The 17,268-nt window shown below is 38.5% G+C and overlaps 2 protein-coding genes across 14 annotated transcripts in view; one reads left to right on the top strand and one right to left on the bottom strand.

Annotated features, from left to right (window-relative positions):
- LACC1 (laccase domain containing 1) overlaps nucleotides 1-4,798 on the bottom strand; it is a 121,156-nt gene extending 116,358 nt beyond the window's left edge. For 3 of the 6 annotated variants that reach the window (XR_003519444.2, XR_003519445.2, XM_027591390.2), the window contains exons 1-4: nucleotides 4,519-4,798; nucleotides 2,783-3,398; nucleotides 1,965-2,143; nucleotides 1,065-1,230 (exon numbers count right to left, since the gene is read on the bottom strand). Coding sequence is in view for 4 of the 6 variants with exons in the window: in XM_027591390.2 (XP_027447191.1) it covers nucleotides 1,065-1,230; nucleotides 1,965-2,143; nucleotides 2,783-3,344 (907 nt within the window). In the remaining 2 variants the exon portion in view is untranslated. The other 3 variants (XM_027591392.2, XM_027591391.2, XM_027591393.2) reach the window with 3 other exon arrangements.
- Nucleotides 4,676-17,268, top strand: part of CCDC122 (coiled-coil domain containing 122) — a 32,875-nt gene continuing 20,282 nt past the window's right edge. For 3 of the 8 annotated variants that reach the window (XM_027591397.2, XM_027591394.2, XM_027591399.2), the window contains exons 1-4: nucleotides 4,879-4,929; nucleotides 7,940-8,025; nucleotides 11,794-11,883; nucleotides 12,403-12,518. In XM_027591397.2, coding sequence (XP_027447198.1) covers nucleotides 11,838-11,883; nucleotides 12,403-12,518 — 162 coding nt within the window. In that variant the 5' untranslated portion in view covers nucleotides 4,879-4,929; nucleotides 7,940-8,025; nucleotides 11,794-11,837. Of the gene's footprint in view, nucleotides 4,812-4,834; nucleotides 5,004-7,939; nucleotides 8,026-11,793; nucleotides 11,884-12,402; nucleotides 12,519-17,268 lie in introns of those variants that run through there. The other 5 variants (XM_027591396.2, XM_027591395.2, XM_027591400.2 and 2 more) reach the window with 5 other exon arrangements.

Genomic DNA, 17,268 nt, shown 5'->3' with positions numbered 1-17,268 from the left:
ATTACCATACTGTTTTGATTACTGTGGCTTTATAACAAGTTTTAAAAATCATAAAGTGTCAGACCTTTAACTTTATTCAAGAATGTTTCATTTTGACAGCTTTAATCTTTGGTATTTAAAAATAATGTTTCAAAACCTAAGAAATAACAAATAAGATTCTCTTTTTATATCTAGGAAATAAGACTCAAATGTTAAATAACTTTTTGATACTGTCAAATCATAAATCTGACTGCTAGTTATCCAATCCTATAAGTTTAGCTAGATCAAAAAAAAATATGCCACTTCCTTATTTATCTTTTGTCTAAAAAGCAAAGTCAGAGATTTACAAGCAGAAGGAACTCTAAAAGATCCCTCATTTCACAAAGTCATAACCACAGGATAATCCAAATAGCATTTTAAAATACCTTCAGAAAACAAAATTCCATACCTTAACACAACATTTAAAAATCCTTTGTTCTTAACTATACAGAATAAAGGCACTAGACTATAACATATTAAACTAAATGCAGTTTTCCAAACATATCTTGCTTCTTAACTCTTTACACATGCTGCTGCACCTTCATCTTCATGAATACCTTTCTCCAACATGCCTTATCTTCCTATTCCCCATTGCCTAGACTTCAAGGGTTCTCAACCAGAGGCAGTACCACTCCCTTTGGAGTGCTATAAAAAGCATGTAGGCGCTTTTTTTGTTGTTATTACAACTGGGGGTGCTACTGGCATTAGGAATTTTGAAAGCCAAGCAAACTGCAATATAAGATTATCTTGCCCAAAATGTTAATAGCGACCCTGCTGAGAAACCCTGGCACCTAGTCAAGTCCTACAAATTTCTCAGGAATCAGCCTGGGTATTGCTTCCTTTGGGAATTCTACTCTGATTCACATAAAATGACTTAGGTACTGCTTTTATCTGCTCCTATAATAAAAGTATCCTGGCTCTATCCCTATTTTTACACTTAATACCATGTAAAGTAATTAACTGTTCATGCCTAGCAGAAAGAAATTATAATTTTTCCTATACTACAAAACTGGTAAAATCCTAAATGCTTAATTAAATATACTTACCAGAGTGAGCAACACCACATGCTTTCCTGATAGGATCCGCAAAAACAATTGGTATACAGTCAGCAGCAAGAGCTGCTATTGTGACTCCCCTCTGATCTGTGGTGATTCCATCATAAGATTCAGGTTCCTTCCTTCCCATAATCCAGACGTCACTGGCATGATCAGTCTAATACCAAAGATGTGTGATAAAAATATTTTGCAAGAAGAATTTCTTATACCATAAGCTTTTTCTGAAAATACTCATTTTGTATAAAATTATATAACTAGTTTAATATTACTAGTAAGCATTAAAAATATCACTTCTATGGTAAAATACCAAATTTACTTGTCATTTAACTTTTGGTATTATAATCTCTGCATATTTTGTGAAAAGGAAAACAGACTTTAACACTCAACAATTTAATAAAGTCCATCACAAATATCTCCTACTACAGATGGGTAAATCTCTACTTGTAGCACTTTCCATAAAGTAGTATTTATGGAAAGAAGTTAAATTAATTACCAAATTAAAGATATTTTTACTTTCCCTGACCCAAATAAAGCTAGAATTCTGTAAGAAACAAAGCATCAATAGAGATCCTAGTTCTTCCTAATGTTGATTTAGAAAATAATGGCCTTTCCCACCATTCTGGAATCTTCCTTCTAAATCAAAAAGGGCAGTGGTACTATAAGAATTGACTGTACTTTTAGATATACTGAACTTCAGGTGAAAGATATCTATCATAGAATTGATTTTTAGGCTATAGTGTATAGATCTAAGAAAAACAACCATAAGCATTATCCTGAAATTTTAGATAAAACACCAGATGCAAAGTTAAATAGCTTGATTAAAGTCCATGTAGTCATTAGCACAGTCAGGAATATATTTTAGAGCTTCTAAAACATGAAACAAAATTTTACCTTTATTTGGTAAAATTTCTCCACGTTAAATCCTGCAGCATTTCCCAACCTACGCAGATTTTCTTTAACAACCACCTTGGGATCTCTCCTTTTGGAACTACTGAAGAGATTGAATGAGCTAAGAGTTGGGATGTAAGATATTCCACCTGTTCTTGTAGTAAATCCATGTAAGAAAATATCTGTTGAATAGAAGTAATAAAGATTAAAAATACGCTATACAAAAGACTGTAAGATGTTATAAACCCAGTGTCTCACTAAGACTTTCCATGATCACCTCAAGCTGCATGTTTTTCTGGCTTCCAATTTCTACAGCACTGTGTACCTCATGTGTTCTTGTTACATATGGCTTTGTGTTTTCTTTACCGTCCGCATGGGATTATTGCTCTTCAGAGTATCTTCTGTCCCCTTCGTCTTTGTTAATCCTAACAGCATATAGCCCACACTAAATATCATTTAACCAAGAAATAAGATTGACTTTTTTAAAATTTCATTCTTCTGTGAAGGTGCCAATGAGTTAAGGTATCAAAATTTCTAAATAGGAGATGCTTAGGGTCATAAATCTCATTTTAAAGGAAGGCTGGGGGATTTGTCTTAAAACTGAATTTGCATAAAACAAATTTATTTATGAAGGGTGGCTTTGAAGGGACTATCCCTTGATATCCCTTGACATCCCTCACACTCCCATGGTGCAACTGATGCCAATGAGCTCATAAACCTATAGTCTACAAAAGAAAGGAGGGGAAAAAAAGGCGAACATTCTCTAAAGAAAGACTAGTTTTTTCATGTATACAGTAGAAACAACACAATGTTTAACATACCTGAGATCAAAGGAGATGTGATAATGGTTAACTCTCCTTTCAGTGCTGGCAGACTTCTCAAATATGTTTGTATTTCATTCTGGATTGCTTCTACTTCTTGAGCTGTGATCATGCTTATTTCAGTGGATTGTTTCAGAGGACCGCCCCTCAAAGTCACCTGTAAGTCTTCAAACTCAAAACTGTAAACATTGGTGAAGAGTTGATCAATAAAAGCCTTCAGTAATGTCTTCCGGTGCATGGGTACAATTACCTTAATGCTGCTCAAATTTTTTTCATCAATTTTTTGCTTAATAGTATACAAGGAGGCGGCCATACTAGGATTGCTAACAGTCTCAAATTCTCTCAAGAGAGTTGATAATCCATTGCTTGCTTCTAATTCACAGTTATTATGTGCACCGTCCCTTTCACAGCTGATGTTATTGCAACACATTATGCAAAGAAACTTGGCCTTGGCAGCATGGTGGTATCTGACAGCATTCAATGTCTTCAGTAATGCCTGATGACTATTTTTCTGAGAGTTAAATTTCAAACCAAAGAAATCAATCAACACTGCTTCTGCCATCCTTCAATACCGTACAAAGCCCTTCAAAGATTTCTGTACCTCCTAAGAAATCACCTATAAAGAAAAATTAGCCTAAGAATGCAAAATTATATCAATCTTTTCATAGTTACAAATTTGTACCTACCTTTTAAAAAAAAGTTTCACTGATCTAAAAACGTAACAAAATAGTAGATCTGGACGATTCAAAGCAAAGATAGTCCATTATTTGTCCTAAGAGAACCATAAGAGTGGAACCATCTCTTAATTCGTTTTATGAAAGTGATTTGTACATCTTTCCAGCAGAACAACGGTTACTCTGTGTGTGTGATGTTCTTCCATACAGCAAATTTTAAGTAGGGAATTACTTATTAACTTAGACAAAGTTCTGCTTTTTAATTACAGGGTGTCAATTTATCTTATATGTATATCATTAATCCTGACATGACTGGCATGTTGGGTCATATCCTTCATATGAAATATCGGGGCCTTCAATAGGTTAATGGAGCTGCACCTAAAATTTACGTTTTATAAGGGGATAAAAGCTGAGACGATTCCAGGATTTACACAGCACTCCAGGTGAGCGATTTGGATCAGACGTGCTACCCACCTACTTCCTTACTCCGTACCAGCACCAACCCCCCCCCCCCCCCCCCCCCCCCCCGCCCTGGCAGTCGGTTTCTCTTCAGGGGCCGCCTTTGGTGGTGACCCCCTTGGCCCGGGACGCTTTTCTCCTGCAGCCACTCCCAACCTCCACTCCGTACGGTACTGGGCTCCCACTGAGGTTCATTTCGCCAATTTTGAAAAACGAGAGCAGCGAGGGGGGTGACGACCATACTCCCTTCTGCCTTGGGAAATGCCCACTAAAAGCATCTGTCCTCCCCGCCCCGCCCGGTCCTGCGCTCGGTCCCCACCTGCCCCGGCGCCCCCACCAGCCCCCGCGCCTCCACCGCCTCCACCCCGGCCCTTTGGGACTTTCTGACCCACCGACGCACAACGCAGGCAGTTTTCCCCGTCCCGCCTGCCGGCGGTCCGCTTTGGCTTGTACTCTCAGTCTTCCGCGAGCTCCTCGGCGCTCAGCCGCCGCCACCCCACGCCCAGAGCCTGGACGGAACCCGGAAGCCACGAGCGTGGCACCTGGAGTTCTAAGCCCGACCCCAAGACTCCGCCGCAGCAGCGCCTGCCCCACCTCACCCACCTCACCGCTGACCGACCACGGGCGCCCGGCCTGGCGTGGGCACGACGGCTGGGGCTCCGCGACTGCGGAGGACCGGGCTGGGTTAGGCCGGAGACCCGCAAGGAGGCACGAGCGAGTTCGGGGGAAGAGGGCTGGGCACCAAGAAGCGCGGGGAAAGCCCGGGAGGAGCCGAGCGCCGGCCTTCGTAGCCGCCTCAGCAATTCCGGGTCAGCGCAGCCAGTCGAGGCCGTCCTCCGCCGCCCGGTCGAGACTAGAGAAACAGGAACCAGAGACCTCTGGCAGGAGCCAGCCGGGTCAGCTGGCGTGGGCCGGGGCGGCGGACCATGAGGGAAGCTGGGAGGGAGGCGGGCCCGTGACGGGGGCGGGGCGGAAGGCGGGCCCTTGAGTGGGGGAGGCACGTCGGGCGCGCAGGTGAGAGAAGCGGGGCGACTGGCAGGCTTGCTGGCTACTGAGTGGAGCCCGGCGGCTGAGAGGCTTGCTGGCGGGTGAGGGGAGTAGGGCGGCTGGAAGGCTGATGGGCGGGTGAGGGGAGCAGGGCAGCAGGAGAGCGAGCCAGTGAGGGGGGCTGGGCGGCGGGAAGGCGGGCGGGCCCCTGAGGAGAGCAGGGCGGCGGGAGCGACCCGGGGAACAAATGGCAGATTCCCTTCTGCGAATGGAAGCCCTCTCCCCAAGCCCGTTCCCCAGCGCTTGAGGACGAGCAGTGTGGGTCAGACACGGTTTAATCACCAGAGCCCAACCCCGAGAACCAGCCTGTGTTAGCCCTTGGCAGTTCCCCCCATCCAGGGTTCAAGTAATCGGCCTCCTTGGGTGGAGTTTGTTTGTTGTTCTTGGTGTTTTTTACAGTGTGGTTTTTTTGTTGTTGTTGTTCCCAGAAACACTTGGGTTGAACCTTCCTTTGCCTTTTTGCGGATTCCATCTTGCTGACTGGACCAACACTCTTTATAGCTCCTTTATTTGTACTGACAAAGTCTTGTATGGCCGTTTAAAATCTGTGCCACTAGGAGAAAATTAGAAGACAGTAACTCTTAGAATTGTGATAAATTAGCATCCCTTGTCTAACCTCAAAGAGTATAACATTTATTTAGAAATAGCGAACAGCTACTACTACATGGAGGGCAGATGCTAAGATAAAGGGACAATCTCTTCAGCCATTGAAGAGTAGGAGAAAGGATGCTTCCTATGGAACTGGTTATGGTGGAAGGAGAGGTCCCTTTTGTCTTTACTGTTGCTCAGACCGTAAATGCTGAAGAAGTTTTGCCTGAAAGAGAAAGAGTCCTAGATATCTAGGAGTTTAGAAGAGCACTTGGAGGTGGGCAAGTGCTTCCATTCTATTTGACTAGGTAATGGGATCACCAACCCAGAATAGGAACATGCTGTTCAGTATCCCTGGCAGATATTTTTGCCAAATTTGTATTTTCATGATTTTTGTGGGGCATTTAAGAGCCCTGAGCGGTAGATGGTACACCTGATCAGAAGGGACACTCTGCAATCTCTGAGTTTGTTTATGTTAAATATTATCTTAAGCAAAATAGAGATCTTTTGAGGTACAACCCTGTTTTTATAGACAATGATGGGAATTCATTTTCTTTCATGAAACAATAGTGGCAGTAAAAAATTTAAAAATATTTCAAAATAGGAAAGCTGGCAGGGAAGAGATAGTTTGTCATTGTGTTGTATTTACATAGCATTTCCTTTCACCATTTTTTCCTAGACTATCTACCCCCATCTAACTCTCTTACCTCATCTCCATTCACCCCACTCCAGTGGTTCTCCTGGCTGTACATCAGAACTACAAGCAGAACTTAAAACTAAATCTAGGGACTCCACTTGGTATACATTTGAATCAGAATCTCTGGGAGTCAAGTCTGGGCATGTTTTTCTTTGCTGTTTATTTTGTTTTAATCTATACAGATGATTCAGATGCATAATTAGGTTTGAAAAACAACTGCCTCATTTCCAAGCCACTCAAACTGGAGGCTGTTTCTTGGATGAGCTACGAGATTTTACCCTATACATATGCTATTCCTTTTACTTAGAACACCCTTCTCTTTATGCTTACCTAACTGCTACTTATTTAAGATCTTTCAAGCTCAATCATAACTTTCTTTGGATCCCCATTCCCTCACCAGGCAGAATTAATTGCTTCTTCCTTAGCATTTTGTTCATACAAAAGAAACCCTCATTGATGCAGTCTGGACCCATAGCCTAGTAATAAGTTGAAAAAGTCAATTAAACACTGAAGTGTACACTTTATAAGGATGAACTTGATAGTATATAGCTGTGTGACTTGGGACTCTATGTCTTCATACTCATATGGTCTTCTTAATGTGTGTCTGAGTTTCAAATTTCCCTCTGCCTTTCTGCTATAAAAACAACTGTGTGGAAATAATGACCAGCCATATGAGAAAAAGCAAAGAATTATTTATTCAGAGTTTGCTATGGCAAGGGAGTCAGCCACCATCACTTGTGTGTTGGCAGAGTAGGAAAGCTTTAATAGTGGAAAAAGGGGAAATCTTCAGGTATATCCCGATTGGAGGCTACTGGCATGGGGAAGCTGTAGGTAGGCTAACTAGAAGCGGGACTTCCTATGTGATTGGTTAAGAGTGTACATTTTGGCTTTCTCTGATTGGCCCCAATTAGGGAAGCTGTTAGTTATTCATCAAATACTGGTCATTTGGGGCCAATTGTTATAGGACTTATTGTTTGGCTTCTGGAATTGTTATTAGAGATAGTGATCTGGCTTCCTACAAGTCTGACATAGATAGCCGTATGGCTTCCTAGTCTGGTTACTATAGATAGCAGATTGGTTTCCTGAATTGGTTGCTGCAGGTTGTGGGTGAAAGTGCTGTATTTATATATGGTCTGACCACTTTTTACATAGCCAGTCTCTTACCTGTCATTGGATTTAGGGCCCACCCTAAATCCACCATGATCTCATCCAAGATACTTAACTTAATTACATCTGCAAAGACTATTTTTCCAAATAAGACCACATTCACAGGTTCTGGAGGTTAGGATATAGACTTATGGGCGGGCACCATTCAACCCACTACAAGCTCCTTATGGTTTAGAAATCATGCTTACTTGTAGAGTAACAGAAGACCTTGCTTCTTACTGTTCTCAATGAAACAAGCAGGTAGGTTATGACTGGATTTCATCATAGGCCTAGAATTTCTATTTGAAACAGTGGCCTAGCCATCCCTTAAAGCTTGGATTCAAGCTGCTGATCAGTCTCTGTATGTCTACACTTTAAAAGGACACATTTGGTAGTCCAGCACTATCAGAACATTCAGAGAAATCTCACCTTTGGTAGAAAGCTAGAAGCAATGTGGATAATATATTATTGTTGTCTGTATTGTCTTTGATAGGAAGTTAAAGAACAGTACAAATCCTCTGGGTTTTTGTTTTATTTTGTTTTCAGCATCCTGAAACCTTAATCTCACTGCCTGGTCAAAGAAGAGAGTAATACCTAGTCCTAGCAGATCCTAACACACAAGTATATAACAGGTATGAATAAATTTTTAATGATTCAGTGAATTAAATCCTTTGGATGACTCTGATAATGTTGTAACTTCTCTTGAAAACATGTGGTTGAAAACACTTATGGTCTTTTTTTACCTGAAATATGTCTTATTCTTACTCATTTGCACAGTGTGTCACATTTTCCCCACTATTATCTTGTTGGAATTGAACCACTCAAATTTGATTTCATCATGCTTATGGCAAATATAGACCATAATTTAAAATTTGCTTGATACCAAGGAACTCTTTTATCTCATCTTGCCCTAGGCTAATTTTTAGCTTTCTCAGTTAAATGTCAGGTTTACCCCCCTTAGAAAACAGTTTCACACAAGGAAAAATTATCTGTTTTCTGATAAAGTATCTATTCTAAAGGGGTAGAATGAAATTATAAACTTAACTACTTTAACTACCTAGCAGGTTCACGTGATAGCTTTTCCCATTCAGAATCAAAAACAGTGCCTATGTGATATGGATGCACATGTACAATTGCCTCTTAATTCTTCTAAGCTAAAAGCTCTCAAAAGCCCCAGAGTAGTTTGACAATCTTGCTTTATTTTGCTCATTAACGTGGAGGAGGTACCAGATGATGAGTTTCCAAAAGCTGGAACCATGGCCTTTTTAAATTCTCCCAAGGGTCAAATAGAGGGGTTTGCCTCTTCAATGGAAAAGAGATAATGCACAAATCATGCTTATCCCAGTGCTTTAGTACATATGAAGTGCCTAATAAACGTTAATTTGGATCCTAATTGTTTCAAATTCCATCCTTCCTACTTGTTGGATGTGTGGCCTTTGGCTAATTTCTTAATTTCTCCAAGTCTTAGTTTATTCATCTACAAAATATTAATAAAAATAATATCTAGGTTATAGGATTGCTCTGAGGGAAAATGAAGATAATTCATGTGAAAGCACTTAGAAAAATGCTAGTTACTTATAAGTACTCAATAAATGTTAACTATAGTTATTATAAGAGAATGGTAGTTTAATATAGTATCTGCATTACATTGTTTTCTGTAAAGCTAATTTTCTTAGTTAAAAATATTTTTTCTAAATGTGTTTTAGATGTAAATTGGACATTTACTATGGAATACTGTAGATATTTTTTTAATCAGAGTCACTTAATTCATCTTTATATTCCTCACAATACCTTGCATATTATATGTACCTACATATATGGTTTGAATGAAAGAGTTTGATACTGTCTAGTCTAAACTCTGTTTTCATTGATTTAACCAATTGTAATGAATTATCAGTAGGTGGCAGTAGTTTTCATTTTTATCTTTTGTCCATTCTACAATAGAGATCCAGAAAAAACAAAAACTTTCCCAATTTAATTTTATTTTTTTTAAGATTTTATTTATTTATTTGAGAGAGAGAGCACGAATGGGGAAGGCGGGGAGAGGGGCAGAGGGAGAGAGAGAAGCAGACTCCACCCCTGAGCAGGGAGCCTCACTTGGTGCTCAGTCCCACCCATGACCAGATCATGGACCTGAGCCAAAGGCAGACACTTACCTAACTGAGCCACCTAGGTGCCCCTAAAACTTTCCCAATTTTAAAGTAGATATCCTTGGGGCACCTGGGTGGCTCAGTCATTAAGTGTCTGCCTTTGGCTCAGGTCGTGATCCCAGGGTCCTGGGATTGAGCCCCGCGTCGGGCTCCCTGCTCCGCGGGAAGCCTGCTTCTCCCTCTCCCATTCCCCTTGCTTGTGTTCCCTCTCTCACTGTGTCTCTCTCTGTCAAATAAACAAATAAAATCTTAAAAAAAAAAATAAAGTAGATATCCTTTCACAAATAGTTGGTTTAAATAAATGTCACCCAAGAGTTTTTCAATTTATGTTGCTTCAGAAATAAAGATCAAGAAGTATCAGTTATTTTATTTTTTGTTATATAAATCTAATTTTCTTCATTTTTTAGATTTCTAAACCAAATTTTTTAGGGAATACAAAAATGTATAAGACATTATATCTGTCTTCCTGGAGCTTACAGTTTAATGGGGAAATATAGTATAAAGTAATGGAAATAATAAGAACAAAAACTTTTGAGTAGCAGGAATTTGCTAAATGCTGTCATGCATTATTTCATGTAGTCCTCCCAATAGTCCTAATGAGACAGGTATTACTATTGTTTCTTTTTTTTTTTAATTTTTTTATTGTTATGTTAATCACCATATATTACATCATTAGTTTTTGGTGTTTGTTTCTGTTTTATAGATAAAGAATCTTAGGCCCAGCTTGGAAAGAATTTACCTAATAAAGTAGTAAGTGGTACAACCTGAGTTCAAAGCTAGCTCTATCTTACTGTATGACCTAAACTGTTACAGAGATATAGAAACAATTGCACTAAAGAGAGGGAAGGATCATATCTACCAAGAAAGATCAAGAAAGACTTCTTAAAGAAGATGCCATCTATGATGGAGTTGAAAGATTGGCTGTGATGTTGACATGGTGGGAACAGTATTTTAGGAGCATAATTCTATCATTAGAACAGGGTAAATTGGAGTGGAGATAGACTACAAATAGACACCTATTAAGTAAGTGCCAGGCACTGTTCTAAGGTCTCTGCCCTGGTGGAGTTTACATTAGTAAAAGGACATAGAAAAGAAACAAATGTATATAAAATATCAGTGGTGACAAACGCTATTAAAAAAAATCAGGCAGGGTAAGGAAATGGAGAATGAAGGAGGAGAGGTCCTGTTTTAAAGGTTATGAGGGAAGGCTTCTCTACTAAGATACTATTTAGAAGTGGTAAGCAGTGAGTGGATTCTAATATAATTTAAACGTAGAACCAATGAGTTTTGCTAAAAGAATTGCATGCAGCATATAAGAGAAAAGTCGAGATTCTGGTTTGTCCTTTGAGTAAACAATTGGGGAGAAGTCCTGGGCCATATACTTGGAAAATGTCTTAAAGGATTTCCCAAAGGGCCTATGAAACATCAACAATGAGCTCTCATTTATGATTATCTTGGGCAAGTCTTGTTGAATTTCCATGGACTCTACACTCTTCTAGAGACCTCCTTGCTAATGTCTCCAGGGTTTTGGGCCTGAACAAGAAAAACTTGTAACTTATTGAAAGGAAGAGACTATGAAGGAGGAGGTTTAGTGGTGGTGATGGAGTGAACAGAGACATCAAGAGTTCAGTTTGGGATGTATTAAGTTGAAATGACTCTAAAAATCCGAGTCAAGATACCAAGTAGGCAATTTAGAATGAGTCTGGAGCTCAAGAAGGATGTTCAAGTTAGAGATATAAATAAGATAAAACCTGTAAGTGGATTTTAAAGCTATGCAACTAGATGACATCACCTGAAGAGTCAGTTTAGAGAAGAGGCCTAAAGACTTAGCACTGGGACACTGACGCTGAGGAGGAACTAGCAAAGGAAACCCTAGACAGAGTCCATAGTAATGAATTACTCACTATATATGTAAGGTACTATGCTAAGCATGCTACGTATATTACTTTATTATGACAGTCCTGGGAGGTTTTACAGATGAGGACCCTGATGATCAAAGAGGTTAAGAAACTTGCTCAAAATCATAACAGCTAAAAAGTAGGAGAACCAGGATTCAAATACAGTTCTATTTTCTCTATAAAACTCTCTGACTTAACCATTGTGTTTTAATTCTTGGAACAATGATGAAATATCATTGCCATCCCTATGAGGTATTTGACAGTGAATTTGCTTTCAGTATCACCAGGATAAATGATGGGGGAAAAAAAAACAAAGAAGAGTGAAAATTTGTCAATATTGATTATTTTGTAGGCATAAAGAAGGTGAACAAAAAAGGGAGAAAGAGACAAAGTAGAATGTCAGGCAACAAAGAAAGGAAGAGTCAAGGAGTTCCTGAAGAAGGTAATGAAGCAATCTTAAATAAATAATTAAAAGATAAGCAGCAACAAAAAGGTAGTATGATAGGATAATTGTGTTAACATGTATAGCCAAATAGAATAGAGGGAAGCTATTAAATTTCTCCAGGAAGAAACTTACATGGTGTTTAGAAAAGGCATAACAACCTAAAAATGCAGGCCTGTACTGAAAATTCATCAACTATAATTGCTATATGGTTATTATGGTAGCACTGTAATTATGTATATGTATAAGTGGTCTGGATTAAAAAAATGAGGACTATCAAAATATTTATCCTGTTCCATACAGGAACAGGTATAACATTACAGTAGGCAATTCTGAATTGTGTATTAATATGGCTTTTGATTTTGGTTTTGTTTGTAGTCAGAAAGGTAATATTACCAACCCTAAATCTACTTTATTTAGAGAAACATCACATTTTTCATGACTATGTGTGAAGAAACAATAACTTTCTTAGAGTATTTGCAACTTTCATTTTTTTATATACTTTATTCTTTTGTTCAGCTCTGGCTAACCAAGGCACATCTTCATTAACTGATGCTGTAGAACAAGTTGCAAAGCAACAACAATCACAAACATCAGAAATAGAAAAAAACAAAAAAGTTCTGTTCCATTTGCAGGTAATCTACTTCATATAGTCTTTTAAATGAGTCATTACTATCTTCAGAACTATATTAAATTATTAATAGGGAAGTTATTAAGGATACTTAACTTGGGAGGCTATTTGAAACTCCTGTTTTTCATGCTTACTCCTTCTTAATTATTATGTTATCCCAAAGTGAAGTCTGTACAAGTATTCTAGTTTCATGGAACATTTCACACACCCAGTATACAAGGATTCAGCAATGTCCTTACAACTGTAGTGTGTACATATAAAACCCAATGTATCACATAGAATTATTTTAAACTCACTTCTATTTGATAGTTTTTCCTAAAATGCTAAATTGAAGGAAGGTTAAGTTTTTAAGCCAGTGTTTTTAAAGCCATGGCTTTTGAGTTATTAGTTGTCAGTGAACATTTCAAGTTGGTAAGAAACATTTTTGTGTTCCTTATATTTCATAATATAGTCATAATTCCACTGTGCGGAATCTGGAAGCCATACTTGTTTTTTGTATGCAGCACAATTAGATATAACTATACTCTGTTAATATAGCTAAAGAAACAAAAATGGAAATGGTATGTTTACTTTGTGCTTTGTAAAGGTTATTATTAAATATATCATAGAAGTGAAGACTAGGCTCTACAGCCCGGCTACCTAGTTTGAAAGACAAGGTTTGCCACTTTCAGTGCCATGGTTTAATTTCTCTGTGCTTGTGTTTTGGTATTTGTAAAATGGAGATAATAATATGACCTGCTTACAAGGTTTTCATGAGGATTAAATGAATTAATATTTGTAAATATATGTAAAGAATCCTGCTGGGGCCCTGGTGGACAATATAGAGCTAGATTTTGATGTTGGCTTTAGGTATTAATGCATCAGCAGAGCTGTGACGATAATAATTATACTAAATATGGATCTCATAAATATTTGCATTGCATAGTCGCTTTTAGAAAAGAATACATTTTTTGCAAGACAATATAATATAAAAATAATAATGTCTTAGCTTCTTATGAAGAAATTTTCTGTAAACCTTCTCAGTCTTCAATGAGTTTCACAGGGGTTATTTCACTTATATCAAGGGCCTACTTTTTTTTTTTAAGATTTTATTTATTTATTCATTTGACAGAGAGACAGCGAGAGAGGGAACATAAGTAGGGGGAGTGGGAGAGGGAGAAGCAGGCTTCCTGCTGAGCATGGAGCCCGATGTGGGGCTCATTCCCAGGACCCGGAATCATGACCTGAGCCAAAGGCAGCCACTTAACCAACTGAGCCACCCAGGCGCCCCTTGAGGGCCTACTTTTTATTAAGCATTTTGCCAAACATTGTCCTCACTCATCTATTGAAGAGGGAGACAACGAAATAAATAATTATATGCAGGTTAGTAATGTCCACAATAGAGGCATGAACACAAATTTAACGCTGAAGATGGAATGATCACAAAGTGATATTTCAGTTGAGTTTAAAAGAAGACAGCTGGAGTTCACTTGAATATTGGGTATCTAGGACAGGTTTAAGGGTTAGGGGGTGAGGAGGATGGTATTCCGGACAACAGGTTTCTGAGAGAATTCACAGAGGCCTGAAATAGCATTTGATACATTCATAGAACTACAGTTGACCCTTGAATAAGGTGGGGGTTAGGAGTGTTAACGTCTGGCCCAGTTAAATCCACATATAAATTTTGATTACCCCAAAACTTAACTACAATAGGCTACTATTGACTAGAAGACTTAACAATAACATAAACAGTCAGTTAAGACAGATCTTTAAGTTACATGTATTATATACTGTATTTTTACAATAAAGTCAGCTAGAGAAAAAAATGTCATTAAGAAAATCACAGGCGGACGCCTGGGTGGCTCAGTTGGTTAAACAACTGCCTTTGGCTCAGGTCATGATCCCAGGGTCCTGGGATCAAGCCCTGAGTTGCAAGTTGCATTGGGCTTCCTGCTCACCAGTCTACTTCTCCCTTTGCCTCTCCCCCTGGCTTGTGCTCTCTCTCTCGCGCGCGCGTGTTCACTCTCTCAAATAAATAAAATCTTAAAAAAAATTATAAGGAAGAGAAAATACATTTACAGTACTGTAGTGTATTTATATATATAAAAAATCTGCCTATACACGGACCCATGCAGCACAAACCTGTGTTGCTCAAGGGTTAACTGTATATGTAGTTTGGTGGCAGTATAGCACAGGGTATGTTTTGAGGTCCGGAATACCATCCTCCTCACCCCCTAACCCTTAAACCTGTCCTAGATACCCAATATTCAAGTGAACTCCAGCTGTCTTCTTTTAAACTCAACTGAAATATCGCTTTGTGATCATTCCGTCTTCAGCGTTAAATTTGTGTTCATGCCTCTATTGTGGACATTACTAACCTGCATATTAAGAAACTTGGACATTATTCTAAAAGTGATGGGAAGATTTTGATGGGCTTTAGGCAAGAGAGCAAATGATTACATTTATATTTTAGAAAGAGAACTATAGATGCATAAAAAATACTTTTCATAATCCAACATCCATTCATGATAAAAACTCTAGGAAATTAGGAGTAGAACTTCCTTAATCTAAAAGAGGGCATATACATCCCTTTATGAATCCTATAGCCAACTTCATACCTAATGGTGAAAAACTGAATGTTTCTCTCCTAAGATGAGGAACAAGGCAAGGATATGTGGTCTTACCACTTCTGTTATTTCTATGGTACTGGTGGTTCAAGCAAGTGCAGTCATGAAAGAAAAATAAATAAAAGGGATCCATATTGAAAGGAGGAAGTAAAACTTTTTATTCACAGATGTTCAGTACAAGCACTTTGGAAACAGTTTACATTTTCTTAAAAAATTAAGATATAATTACTGTATAACTCAGCCATTCAACTTCTAGATATTTGTTTACCCAAGAGAAATGAAAGTGTATGCTCACTGGAAAATTGCATACAACCCAAATACCCATCAGAACAAAGTGTGGTATATCCATACAATGGAATGCTACTCAGCAATAAAAAGGAAGAGCCACTGATATATACAACAATACAGATGTATCTAAAAGTAATTATGCTGAGTGAAAGTGGTGAGACTAAAAAAATATATATGGTGAGATTCTATTTTTGTAAAATTCTTGAAAATGCAAACTTATCTTTAGTGATAGAGAGCGAATGAATGATTGGGAATGGAGAGATGGGAGAGAAGGATGGATTGCAAAGCGGCAGGAGGAAACTTGTGGGTAATAGATATGTTTATTATCTTTATTGTGATGTCTCATGAACATAAAAGTAAGTCAAAACTCATCAGTTGTAAAGTTTAAATATGTGCAGTTTATGTAAATTCTACATCAATAAATCTATAAACAAAAAAAAAGGAGAGGGGAAGAGGAAGGGAAGGAAGAAGAAAAGAGGAGGGGTAAAAGGAGGAGGAGGGCTTTGGCATGAGGAGAAGGAGAACAGCATCAACAAATTCTAGTGAAAGGGTAGAAATGGGTTGAAGGAGGAATTGACTAAAGCCAGGGAGAAACATTAATAGTCTATTACATTAGTCCAGGAGAGAGAAGAGATGATGACCAAATCAGTGGAAATACCATCTTTCCCCATATTGATCAATAGTGTCAATAGCCTGATCTAGCTGGCCGTGCCTATGTCCCTGTGCATCACTCATTCAATCATTTAATATTTATTGATCACCTTCATTTTACCAAGTACTATTTTAAACACTGAGAAGATAATGGTAAAGAAGACAAAGTTACTGCACCCATGGGGCTTACTTTCTAGTCAGGGGAGGCAGGCAATAAAGAAATAAACAAAAAAGGTAATTCCATTAACGGATGTGTTACAAAGGAAATACAATAATGTGTAGAGAGTAACTCAAGGAGAAAGATAGGTGGTTAATTTATATTTTAATTCAGGGAAGACTATTTGAAGAGTAATAATATAGCTGAATTGTGAAAGACAAAGACCCCAACAGGTAATAACTAGGGGTAGAGAAGTCCTAAGGTTGAGAGAGCAATTACAAATATCCTCAAATGAGAAGGCACTAGGCATATTTAATAAACAGAAAGGAGGCTGGAAGAGGGGAGAGTAAAACATGAGAGGGATGGCACAGTAAATAGTGACTAGAGGATATATGACCTTATAAGCCACATTAAGGAATTTAAATTTTATTATTACTGCAATAGGAAATCACTGGAAGGTCTTGAGCAGGGAGGTAATAAGATAGGCCTTATGTTTTTGAAAGATTCTTCCATCTAATATGTGGAACATGATTGTGGGAGAGAGGGAAGAATAGAAATAAGAAGACCAGGCAGGAGGCAGGCCACACTACAAAAATTGGTCAGAAGTCAATTTGGGATTTTATGTTGGAGGCCCAACCATCAAGCTTTGCTGGTAAGTAGGTTGTGGGGGGATTAGGTAAAGAGAAGAATCAAGAATGACTTGTAGATCTTGAGTATTAATTAGGTGTAAAGTGGTGCAATTTATCGAAATCAGGAAGACTAGGGGAGGAACATGTTGGGTGTATAGATTATTCTTTTCTGAACATGAATAGTTTAGATGTCTATTGGGTATCCAAAGAGGAATGTCAAGTGGGCATTTGAAATCTCAGAGCTGGAGATAAAAATTGAGGTTCATCAGCATGTTGTACTTTTCTCTCTCATCTCTGCCAGGAAAAGGATAACTGGGTCTGTCTTTTTAATGCACTGCTCCTTCCCAAAATTATAAATTTATTTAAAGAGAATGCTATACTAGATAGGGAAAAAAAAAAAAGAATGGATGATGGTCTGCAGAG

Source organism: Zalophus californianus, chromosome 3 (genome assembly GCF_009762305.2).
Source record: "Zalophus californianus isolate mZalCal1 chromosome 3, mZalCal1.pri.v2, whole genome shotgun sequence".
NCBI lineage: Eukaryota > Metazoa > Chordata > Mammalia > Carnivora > Otariidae > Zalophus > Zalophus californianus.
The sequence above is the reverse complement of the archived record's forward strand: the minus strand, read 5'-3'. Positions and strand labels throughout refer to the sequence as shown.